Below are 12,670 nucleotides of genomic sequence, written 5' to 3'. Positions count from 1 at the left end.
CAGGCATGTGAAGTACAATCATCTCATTCTCTGTCTGAGCCCACAGAGGAGGAGAAACAATCAAATAAGCTTCACACAGAGCTCGGAGATGGTGGCTGTCATTGAAGAAAACATGAGAATTGTACCAATTCCAATCATTAATTTTGTTTTCTTTGCTTATCAAAATCAATTTCATTTAAAAGATGCAGCATGAATAATCACAATGTTTCCTAAATTTATAGTGAATAGAATGCAGGAGACAGGTAGTAAAGAAGAGCACTTCCTTGGAAAGATGGCCTTTAACAAGAAATGTGGACAGAGTAAGCTGATAGCTCTTGGTGAAGCCTCTGCCTAGGTCCACACTTTCAGGACCCTCTCCTTCATTGCTATGGTCCTAGAGGGGACTGGAATTTATTCTTGGACCATATGCACCCTTAATATCCTAGAAACAGGTACACACTAATATCACCCAGCTTCTGTGGATCGGCACTCCAGGTACAGTTTAGCTGAGGCCATGGGCCCAAGATCACATGAGGTGGTGGTAAAGGTGTTGGAGCAGGGCTGTGGGCTCATCTGAAAGCTTGAGTTCTGCTTCCAAGTCTCACACAGTGAGTTATTATTCAGTTATAAAGAGGAGTTAAACTACTGACACATGATGCCACATAGATATCAAAAATAAATCCAAATTCTTAGAGAGTCTGACATGTATAAATCAACAGAAAAGCAGAGAGTTAGTATCAATGCTATCATTTTGTTGTGTTTTGTTTCGTTTTGATTCAATAATGAGGATTAAGCCCAGGACCTTATACATGCTAGGTAAGAATTCTACCACTGAGTACACCTCCAGCCCATGATGTTCATTTAAGAATAAAAATCTAGATCTTAGCCAGGCGCCAGTGGCTCACACCTCTAATCCTAGCTACTCAGGAGACTGGGATCTGAGGATCATGGTTCAAAGCCAGCCCAGTCAGAAAAGTCTGTGAGACTCTTATCTCCAGTAAACTACTCAGAAAAAAAAAATGGAAGTGGCACTGTGGTTCAAGTGGTAGAGTGCTAGCCTTGAGCACAAAGAGGCTCAGGGACAGCACCCAGGCTCTGAGTTCAGGCCCTAGGACTGCCCCGCCCCCCTTTGCAAATCTAGATCTTATATACCTTCAGGATATTCAAAGACTATTTATTAACACTATGACATATAATGCAAAGTTGTATGCATTTGTGTGTGAACATGTATGAATTTTTCCAGTTGTTTTTAGGGTTTTTGTGGGTATATGGTACTAGAGCTTGAATTCAGGGCTAGGCAAGTACTCTACCACTTGAGGGTTAGTGTTTTTTAGATAGTCTCATGCTTTTGCTTTAAATGGGTTTTAGACTGTGATCACCTTGTCTCATCTCCTGAGTAATTAAAATTATAGACATGCATCACTATGTCTAACCTTCAGAGTATTTTTGTTTATTTATGACAGGGTTTTGCAAGCCTGCGCTTGCCTCAAACTGTTAAGAGTCAAGTAATCTTCCTGCCTCAGTCTCCCAAGTCACTAGGACTACAGGCACTTGCTGTACAACTTAATTGTCAAATTCTTGGAAACATCTGTGTTCCCCAGATAGTACTATCTGTGGATAGTTTTTACTATCTGTTGTCCCCAGATAGTAAAAACCCCACTGCTTTAGCTCCTAAGTATAAATATTCCCCCTGTGGATTGGAAGGGAAAAGAAGATCTTAGTCTGTTTTTACCTAGATTCATGAGACTACCATCCGTGAAGATACGCCTTCTTTAAGCTCCTGGTCACTGTAGCCATTCAGGAATGGGACATCCCTTTTCATAGGAAGCTTCCAAGCATTCTTCGAGCTTTCACTTGGGACTCAGTGCTAGTTTCTTCCCTTTGACCATTAAGCTTCTCAGAGACTGATTTCCTGAATGATATCAAACACTATCAGACCACATTTAAGAAACAAGTTCTTGCTGATATTCCTGTCTCCCCATGACACTTGAATCTGGGATTAGCTGAAGCTACCAAGGAAGTGTGTCTCCTGTCTCCAACTTTAATTTGACAGAGAAGTAACTATGAATACTTCCCCAGTCTTTCCTAAATCTGCTTCCTTCTAACTCAAGATCCAGGGAAGGATTATAAAATTAAATATTTAAGAACTCTCCTCAGAGCCAGGCACCGGTGGCTCACTCCTGTAATCCTAGCTACTCAGGAGGCTGAGATCTAAGGATTGCAGTTCAGAGCCAGCCCGGGCAGGAAAGTCCATGAAACTCTTATCTCCAATAAACCACCAAAAAACCAGAAGTGGTGCTGTAACTCAAGTGATAGAGCACTAACCTTGAGCTGAAGAGCTGAAGGACAACACTCAGGTCCAGAGTTCAAGCCCCATGACGGACAAAAAAAAAAAAAAAAGAACTCTCCTCAGAAGTTGAGCTGTGGCTCAAGTGGTAAAGTGCTAGGCTTGAGTAAGAAAGCGAGCAACAGCTCCTAGGCCTTGAGTTCAAGCCCCAGTATGGGCACAAATCAAATAAATGAAGAACACTGTGAGTTCTTACAAAATGTAGCGGCACACTTCTATAATCACTCAGGAGGCTGAGGGAGGATCTCAAGATTAAGGACAATCTGGGCTACATATTGAAACCCTGTTTCAATAATATCATAATAACAATAATAAAAATAAAAGCCAAAAAGAATTCCTGTGAGGCAGGAAGCAGTCCAGCCACTGAGACTATAGCTTCCCCACCACTGGCCTCTTCTGCATTTGGGTCTAGGTCATCAGAAGAGCAATGCTCAGCCCCAGCTCCTTCTTCCATTGGGCCCCTTCATGTGTCTGCACTGCCTTTTTTTTTTTTTTTTTTTTTTTGGTTGGTCATGGGGCTAGAACTTGGCCTAGGCACTGTCCCTCAGCTTTCAGCTCAAAGCTAGAGCTCTACCATTTGAGCCACAGTGCCACTCCAATTTTCTGGTGGTTTTGGAGATAAGAGTCTCATGGCCTTTCCTGCCCAGGCTGACTTTGACCCATGATCCTCAGATCTCAGCCTCCTGAGTAGCTAGAATTACAGACATAAGCCCGGCTGCACTGACTTTTGAAGGAGCTTGGAGTCTGTACAAGAGCCAACACATTGGGTTAGAGGGAAACCAACTTTATAATGTAAATCTCAATGCAGGGTTCTCTAGAAATCAACTCTGCTGAATTCCAAAGAGTAGCTGCTCTGATAACGACAGCTAAGGCTTGGACTTCTAACTCAACAACACAGGGCTCTGGTTTCTTTCCAAGATTCTTTTCAGAATCAGATACTAAGGACTTCCTGCTTATACCTATAAGAGTGGGAGGCCTGGTCTCCACAGCAGTGCTCACAGCTCTTCAGGCTATGTGCGGGATCTATCCAGAGCTGGCCCAGCTTTTCTCTGCCTGGACAGTTGGGGACCCATGGGGACTCACTGGGTGCAGTTACTCATTGAAGGCCTTGAGTCCTTGTCTAAGGTCGGAGGTGTGGCTAGAGCAGCTGCCTCTGAGAAGTGGGGAGTTCCCAGAGTAAATAAATACCCAATAATTAAAGTCATTCTGCATTCAGAGGAAGCCTAACAGAATTTGAATAGTATGCTGACCTTTTCCTGAAAAACTCCTAGATATAATCTACAGGAGGATATTATGAAAAGGAAAAACAATTGCATTAACTGTTCTAGAAAGAAATTCACTGTCCTGGTGGAATACAAAAGCTAATCCATCTGCTATTTTTAAGATCCATTAGAGGTTTAAGTTGAATATCCCTAATAATTTGGTGTGTTTGGTAAACAAGAAGGTATACAGTGCCCAGTGCCTACACCTCCTGACCAGATCATCACCAAGGCAAGTAAAAGTTCCCCATGTGCCCATCTGTTCTGGCTGCTTGTGGGTTGGGCCCCTCTGCCAAGTGACATGTTCTCAAGTCAGAGCAGCTTCGGTGAATAAGATCAAGGGTAGGGTGAGAATTAGAAGAAGAAGTTGACTAGCAAGCTAGAACAAAAGAAAGTGTAAGATCTCAAGCAAGTACCTCCACCTTACCTATGGTGGTGGTCAGTGCGCTCCTAAACTAACTTTCTGGAAGGAATCGATGGCCAGAAAGGCAGGTGGCAATTTGTAGGCTTTCTGCCTCTGCCTCCTGTGATTGTGTTTTCTGGGCATTCATGCGAGAGCTTTCCAGCTTGCCCCCTCTTCCTTCTCCTCCAGTTTATCACAGTTCAGTGAAGAGAACATGATGGACCCCTACAACCTTGCCATCTGCTTTGGGCCCTCGCTGATGTCAGTGCCAGAGGGCCACGACCAGGTGTCCTGCCAAGCCCACGTGAACGAGCTGATCAAAACCATCATCATTCAGCATGAGAACATCTTCCCAAATCCCAGGGAGCTGGAGGGCCCCGTCTACAGCAGAGGAGGAAGCATGGAAGATTACTGGTAGGGAGCTCGGGGCTGGAGGAGGGAGGGAGGTTCAGGAGCCAGATGGACAAAGCAGGAACCAAAGGGTTTCTTTCCCCCCACCCACCTACCCAGGTCCTCCAGCCATTGCTCCCAGGCTTTTCCAAAAGGCTTTGGGGTCCAGGGATATCATAGGCTGTCCTCCTACCTTAGCCCTTTTGTTATGAGTTCTGATGTTGAAGGACTGTTGTAAAAGACATTAATAACAGTAATAATAGTAACACTAATACTCCAGGAAAGGAGACTTACTAAATCCACTGTTCATCAGGCAGCCGAGCACTTCAGACTTAGACTGTGCCTTGTGAGGATATCAGCTCTGGCTCCTGGGACATCCCATTGATTTGGGGAACAGTTTAGACATGAGGCATAATTTCCTGACTGAGTTTATAAGCTAACCCATTAGAATGATTTCAGGGAAATATGAAAAGAAATAAAGGTTGCTCCATTTCAGCAGATTAGGTATGTACGGTCCCACCCTGAAGCAGTATTAAATTCTACTGTAGGGTATGAGAACAGAGGCCTAAAAGGAATCCCTGGGGTACATCTTTGCTAGATTCCTCCATTAGTTAATAATGAATCATTTGCAAACAGTGACATCACAGCTCCATGTTGTAGATAAAGTCCTTGCAACCCAGAGAGGCCAATGGTGCTGTGTCAGACTGTGTCAACCCTGATCTCTTGTCTCCTAGAACAGTGCACCGTCATCCCACACAGTCACCATGTGTCATAGTGTCATTTCCCACTAAACACACAGGCAGCTGCCACCCTTTTAATCCTCAGTGTCCCCTGTCTCCCCCTCCTCCTTCCCTTCCCTTCTTCCCCTAAATAGTGTTTTAGCCTGAGCTGAAAGCACAAGTGAGTCCAAATCGGATTCCATCGGAATTCAACATCTGGAACCAATTCGGCCAGCCCCATTGCTATTGACAGAGGTAGGGGAGGACCGGGAGGTATTTTACTTAATTAGAAACCAATTGGTCCCTGCTTCCCACTGACCCCCAAAGAACAGCCTCCTGCTCAAGGAGTGAAGAAAGTAGTATTTTTGCCTCTGTGAGCATCTTAATGGTAGTGACATCGCTGGGTTCATTCCTCTCTGCTGAACTGCAGATCTAAAGGATGGGTCCAAGGTGGAGGAACCTCAGCTGGCTGGCTTGGAGAAAAAGTGTCCTGTCACCAACAGATGTTTGGGGTGTGACTGAGGAAATTGGTCAGTTCAGGCATCAGTCTCCTGGCTGCCCTTATGCAAATCACCTGAAAAGTAGCTTTTCTGTCTTGCATGAGTAATGAAAAGCTGCGGAATACTACTCCCAATTCTTGCTTTTCCCTACACAGTTCTGGGAGCACCAGCAACCCCATTCTCCCTGCTCAAGTGATCCAAAGGGGGGGGGGGGGTGGCTCACTGGGGCATGCGCAGACAAGCCCCTTCCTCCAGTTTGCTCTAAGGTATTTCCACTCTCATCTGTTGTGCATCTGATATTTATTAACAGCCTGTGGAAATACTAGATTAGTCAGGAAACATTACTACCATAGTCCAGGCCTCAGGCCAGAGGCACCAAGGAGCAGGAGTCAGTGACCTTAGGTTGAGAGGGACCTCCGGCCACCGGATTCACACCCACTCAGAAACTCTCAGCCTCTCCCCTCCATCCTTTGTGAAAAGAGAAAAGAACTAGTAAACTAAAGCGAAGTTTGGGGAAGTGAGCCTTTCCCCAAATCCTGAAGAGTGTCCTGGAAACCAGGACTGCCTGGAGGAGATGAGATATCAGGGCCCGGGCCTCCCTACAGCTATAGACAGAAGGGGCAAATCCACTCTAGAACACTTACCAGCCCTAAAACTGGACCCTGTTTTCCTAAGTCTACTGCTGGGCCCATAGTGGACTCCTGGGACGTCGCATGTTAGTGAGGCCTGGAGTGGGGAATGAGAGAAGCATGGAATGTTAGGGTTACAGTGACCTTAAAAAGAATCATCTGTGTAAAGGCCACAGCACAGTATGGAGGTTTCTGAAGTGTGGTCCCTTGACCAGCACGCAGGCCGTGTGGGATTAGCTCCAACCAGATGTGGTAACTCAGAAACTGGGCTGAGGTTGGGTGGCATGATTTATAACAAGGCCTCCAGAGCTCCCTGCAGGTGGAGGACTGTTCTGTCAGCAAATGGCCACAGGTGTGAACTGAGTGACTTGCTGCCCTTAAGTCCTGAGCTAGTCACCTTGTCATTGAGGAACTTAAGGGAGAGTAGGACCCTATGCTGTGGACAGTCTGCAGGGCTAGAAGTAGAGTCAGCACAGCAAGGTATGAAATTGGAGGCTATCCATAAATCTACCAGGAAAGGTCCACCTGCTACCACCTGCTGCCAGAGGAAGAAACCAGATAGGAACAGGACTTTTCTGTACTTTTCCAGAAGTGAAGAACTCCTCTCTACTCTAACATGTGTGAGCCAGAAGATAGGAGTAGAAATGGCATCTTAGTCATTTCCATGGCCCTTCTCAGTTCTCTACCCTGGGTTGATTTTAGAGAATGTGCATTTTTCCATGAACTTGACCCAGCTTCCATCCCCGCTTCAACGCTATAATTCTTCCTCTGCCTTTGTTTTCCACTCACACCTGTGACTTGGCTCCTTGTTTCTTACCAGTGCCCAGGCTAATAAGCCACAAAACAAACTCAAAAAGGGTTGATGAAAAGGGGCAGCAAGCCAGCAAAGGAAAGGAAGTGGCACATACACAGTACCTCAGGGTGCCAGTTACATCAGTGAATTCTGTCATTGATTCCCCCCTCAAATCACTGTCTTCAGTGTAGGGGTGACCTAGCTGAGGGTCAAGGAGATTAAGTCACTTGTCTAGAGTCACCCAGCTACCAAATAGTTGAGCTGGTTTTCATCTAGTTGTGGAAACTAGCACTTCCCTTCTGCCATACTCCTCCCCACCTTGAGAACCAGGAACAAGTTTCTGCAGAGAGTTGACCTTTGAAGAGTTGAGTTCTGGGGTTTTTTTCCTTATATAATTGTGTTGTTATTATTAAGGTATTGTACAGAGGGGTTACCATTTCATAAGTCAAGTAATGAATACATTTCATTTTTTGGACAATGTCACTCTTTCCTTCATTTTCCCCTAGTTTCCCCCTCCCATCCCTGCCCACCAGTTACATAGGTTATTTTCCACATCATGTAAGCTGAATAGCATGATTGCATTTGTTCACGCTTCCTCCTTCCTTTTCTGTACCCTCCCTCAGCTCCCCCAAAAGAAAATAAACAAACACCAACAAAAACAACAACAATAAAAAGCATATTTTCCTTTCCTGGAATTCATTTCAATAAATAATATTTTAAATGTTCAGAGAAGTTACACATTTGCATTCCTCCCTTAAGGATTTCCCCCTTTAGTCTGTCTGTGAATACCTGGAGTCCTGTATAATGTATCATATCCACTTATATTTTGTATCTAGCTTCCACATATGAGAGAAAACAAGCCCTGATGATCTCTCTGAGCTTAGCTTACAGTGCTGTGTTTTTTAAAGAATGTATTTGATAGCTTCAAAAGGGTTTTCCCATTGTCTCAAGGCGGAATCAATGGTTTGGGGAGCAGGAGGTCTAGAGAACCCCCAGCGGGGTCTGTTTCATTATAAGCATTTGTTGGCATAGTGAGCTTAGAAGTGATTTGATGCCCTTGTTCCAAGGAGCTCGATAAACGGGGAGAGCAGAATTGTGTGAGCAAACATTGATATCCTGGTTGTTCTTGGTTCTGTTGTAGTGACAGCCCTCATGGAGAAACTACCTCGGCTGAAGACTCCACCCAGGATGTGACCACAGAGCACCACACTAGTGATGATGGTAGGCAGCTCTGCTTCCAGGTCACTGGGGTGCTGGATAAAGCAGAAGGAGGTGGTTATGTGTCCTGTGCACCTAATGAACTCTGCTGTCTTCAGGTCCATGAGGGCAGGCAGGGAACTCTCCATCTCTCATTTCTCCATTCCTTGGAGGGACATCCTCTGATAGATTAGTCTGTAGGTTTATCCCCTAGGTGAAGAGCTCCAGCTGTGATAGCCCTTCACCCTTTACCTCACCTCTTCAGCCTCTTGTGAGCTGAGTTCAACAGGAAGGATATGGGCCCTTTATCACAGCTGACTCCTGCCAGGTAGCTGGAGGCCAGAGCAAAGGAAAGCTCATTGGAAAAACTGCAAGCTGGGGGAATAGAGAAGCTGGGTGCCAAGAACCCAACAGAAGCAAACCTGAGGGGTGTGGGGATGAGAAGGGAAAGCACACGCTTGCATGCCTTCCCACTGGAAAAATTGACCCTTTCAAAAGACATGTATGAGTGGAGCAGTCTGGTGGCTGTGCATCCAGGGGTGGAATGCTCAGCTGTCATCCTCCGGCCCCTCTGCAGAGTCCATGATTTATTAGGATCTGTCCAGCCAACACGTTTTCCCTTGCTTCCAGCCATTCCACACCTCCATTTCAGAATCACTTAAGCTCTGGGAGTCTCATCACTTAACAAGCAGCCTCTGAATTTGTGGGCACAAGAATGGAATGGCACAGTCTATAGAGCTTTGCATGTTCCTTGCCTTGTGGAGAATTCTGCAACTCCAGGCCAGCTTTTAAAGGAAAGGGGGTGGAGGTGGGGGGGAATTAGCACTGCTTCTACACAGATCTTGATGTAAGAAGGATCAGTACAGGGCTGGGAAGGTGGCTCAGTGGTAGAGCGCTTGCCTTGCATGCATTAGGCCCTGGGTTCAATTCCTCAGCACCACATAAGCAGAAAAAAAAGCTGGAAGTGGTGCTGTGGCTCAAGTGGTAGAGCGCTAGCCTTGAGCTGAAGAGCTGAGGGACAGGGCCCAGGCCCAGAGTTCAGGCCCACGACTGGACCAAAAATAAAAGAAGGATCAGTACAATCACTTCATCGACTGCTTTATGAGACAGGGTTAGATGAATGAGGGAATTCAGTTTTGAGTTAGAGATGCGAAGGTCAAGAAGGTCAAGTAATGTATTTGAGACTGTAGAGAACTGAGACAGGGACTTTTAGATGGGCCTTCTCTGGCTTGCTCTTCTAGTGAAATTTCTGGTCCAGTCAGACCATTTAGGTGCAGATTTACCAGCCAGAGTTCTCTAGACATGATCTTGTTTTTTAGGCAGACATTGTCAGTGTTACATCATAACTGACTTTAAGGTTCTAGGTTTCTGGGAGCCTTTCTTCCCTCTAATCTCTGCCTGAAGCCTAGAACAGATAGATATTGATAACAATGACAAACATAACACGATTCTGGGCACTATTGTAAATGCTTTAACAAACTGTAATTCATTGACTTCTCATAACTACTCTGTAACAAAGGCTAGCTCACCCTGGTCAAAATATTGCGCTCAGAAACCCCTTTCCATTTTTAGATTATTCATAATGTACTTTGCCATAGGCTGTTAGTCACAAACTATATTTCTTTTTTTATTTCTTTTTTTTTTCCGCCAGTTCTAGGGCTTGACCTCAGGGCCTGGGCACTGTCCCTGAGCTTCTTTTTGCTCAAGGCTAGCACTCTACCACTTGAGCCACAGCACTACTTTTGACTTCTTCTGTTTATATGGTACTGAGGAATCAAACCCAAGGCTTCATGCATTCTAGGCAAGCACTCTACCACTAAGCTACCTCCAAGCCACAAACTATATTTCCATATTCTGTTCTTTGGAAAATTATTTTCTGTTTTACAGAGAACAAAAATTCATTTTCTAGGAAGTGACACTGTGGCTCAAGTGGTAGAGTAGCTAACCTTGAGCCGAAGAAGCTCAGGGACAGTGCCCAAGGCTTGAGTTCAAGACCCAGCACCAAAAACAAAAAACAAAAAAAAATTAATCTTCTACTGATAAATGTTCTACAGCTTGCAGAGCTATTATTTAACAGAAAAGAAATAATGACAAGTTTGCTGATAGGAAGAGTCACAGTGTAAAGAGCTGCAAAGAAGTCGCCTGAGAAAGCAGTGTCTCCATGCTTCCTTGGGCAGAGTGAAAGGATTCCAGGTGGCAGGACAGGAAGGACAAAGGCTGTGTGAGAGGGAGGATGGCTGGCTGTATGAGAATCATCTGCTTTGTAGACCACCCACACTGCATTTCTATCCAAGGTTATCCTCCCCACTCTAAGTCCAGCTAATTGGGCTTTTCTTTCTATTCAAACTTCCTGAGTCTGTAGGTCCCAACTACATGTGTTTCTTTCTTTTCTACTCCTCCCAGAGTGTGAACCCATTGAGGCCATTGCCAAGTTTGACTACGTGGGCCGGACAGCCCGAGAGCTGTCATTCAAGAAGGGGGCATCTCTGCTGCTTTACCAGCGGGCTTCTGATGACTGGTGGGAAGGCCGGCACAACGGCATCGATGGACTCATCCCCCATCAGTACATCGTGGTCCAAGACACGTATGTAGGGTCCTAGCACCTCTGAGGGTGGTCCCTTATCTTGCCGTGGGAGCTAGATTCCAGAGCTAATGAGGGAGACTAATCCCTAGAGGGTGCTAATGTAGTCCTGGGGTTCATAGTCTCTAGGAAGAGGCTCTGCCTCAAACTCAGTGGAGAACTTGTTTTAGATCTCCCCACTTTCTCTTCCTTCTTTAAATCTACTCCTAAAGCTTTAGAAACAATTAGCTCATCTATGTGTATATCTGAAGATATATCTGATGCATATATTTTCTTTTTGGAAAGATGGAGTTGGAATAACATTTTTGGTTCCTTTTCCTTTTTTTTTTTTTGAGGTTGGGGGGAGAGAATATGCCAGTCCTGGGTCTGGAACTCAGGGCTTGGGTGCTGTCCCTGAGCTTTTATTTTGTTCAAGGCTAGTGCTCTACTGTTTGAGTTCCACCTTCACTTCTGGCTTTTTGGTGGTTAATTGGAGAAGTGAGTCTCACAGACTTTCCTACCCAGGCTGGCTCAGATCTCAGCCTCCTTAGTAGCTAGGTGGGAGATATCAGCATCTGGCTTTTGGTTATTTTGAGAGAAGCTCTCAATTACATAGCCCAAACTGGCCTCAAACTTCCCTCCTCCTTTATTCCACCTCTGAAGTGCTGGGCTCTACCATATGAGACACCTCCACTTCCTCTCCTTTAAAAAAAAAAAAAAAAAAGACTCCGACTTGCTAGGCTTCTGATGACACTTTTCACCCTGTAGATGAAAAATGACAAAAAATTACTGTGCAAGAGAAATGTGTTATAAGCAGCTTTCTAGAAGCAGAAGATAGGAAGAGGCAGGAAAAGGATGTCAGAGAACAAAGGGATCCTGAACAGATCCCAGAGAGATCTTGTTGGATGGGCTGGTGGTTAGTTCCCACCTGTGGAACAAGTATCTCCCAGGCAGGAAGTGGGAGCTCCTTCCTGTAGCCCACCCAGGCTGCCTCCCTGGACCTTATCTTGCTTCTACCCCATTCGTGCCCCACAGAGAAGATACTGTCACTGTTTTTAGTCCTTCCCTTAATATTATTTTTTAAAGGTTGATATCCTGAATGAGTCTGCACCCTCCCAGCCTCTCCCTGGCATGTTCTGCGGGGAAGTTCTCCCTGTGTTGATCACGGCGCAAACCCGGTGGCCATCTGTGCACGGACAGGACCCTCCCAAATTTAGCATTAAGACTTCACTGCAGGATCCAGAGAAGATGAATTGTGGGGGAGAAGGGGCTTTCTTTGTCATCAGTAGCCAGAGGGGCCAGGAGAGCAGTGGAGACACCTGGGACTGGCTTGGACATTCTAAGCGAGGCTAGACGTGCTACGACAGACTGTGGCCCAGTGGCCATGTCCTGCCTCAACGCCGGCATCTCCAGAGTCACCACAGAGCTTCTCTCCTTCCCCAGCAGTGCTCAGGACCTCAGCAGATAATGCACAACCTGGACTTCACTTCCTTCTCTGGGAGGTGGCCCCCACATGGCCACCCACCCCAGGAAAACAGCAAATGCCTTGAAGCCAGGTGTCCCCTAGCTCATCTTTCCTGAGGAGCTGAGAAGCCCATAGAACTCAGCAGATTATTTATTTTAATTTAAACCACCTCCTAAAGCCCTGAGCTTCTCTCACCTCTGCCCATGGGGTTAGCTCTGCCAGGAGTTGCTGCTGTCTGCAAGCCATGTGCAGTCATGCACGTGTGTGTACGTGTGTACGTGTGTGTGCCTGTGTGTGTGTGTGTGTGCGCGCGCGCATATGTGTATGTATGTATGTGTCCGGGGGGCCATCTTGCTGACTTAACGCTGCTTTTTGTGTTGTTGTTGTTTTCCCTCCTCCCTGCCTGCCTGCCTGCCTGCCTGCCCCGTC

At 45.9% G+C, this 12,670-nt stretch overlaps 1 protein-coding gene across 4 annotated transcripts in view; it reads left to right on the top strand.

Annotated features, from left to right (window-relative positions):
• Positions 1–12,670, top strand: part of Srgap2 (SLIT-ROBO Rho GTPase activating protein 2) — a 250,890-nt gene that overhangs the window by 228,456 nt on the left and 9,764 nt on the right. For 3 of the 4 annotated variants that reach the window (XM_070041646.1, XM_070041645.1, XM_070041648.1), the window contains exons 18-20: positions 4,178–4,402; positions 8,161–8,240; positions 10,620–10,800. In XM_070041646.1, coding sequence (XP_069897747.1) covers positions 4,178–4,402; positions 8,161–8,240; positions 10,620–10,800 — 486 coding nt within the window. Of the gene's footprint in view, positions 1–4,177; positions 4,403–8,160; positions 8,241–10,619; positions 10,801–11,862 lie in introns of all 4 variants that reach the window. The other variant, XM_070041649.1, reaches the window with a different exon arrangement.

This window comes from Dipodomys merriami, unplaced genomic scaffold, assembly GCF_024711535.1.
Source record: "Dipodomys merriami isolate MVZ:Mamm:240054 unplaced genomic scaffold, mDipMer1.0.p SCAF_31, whole genome shotgun sequence".
NCBI lineage: Eukaryota > Metazoa > Chordata > Mammalia > Rodentia > Heteromyidae > Dipodomys > Dipodomys merriami.
Note: the sequence above shows the minus strand (reverse complement) of the source record. Positions and strands in the feature narration are given on the sequence as shown.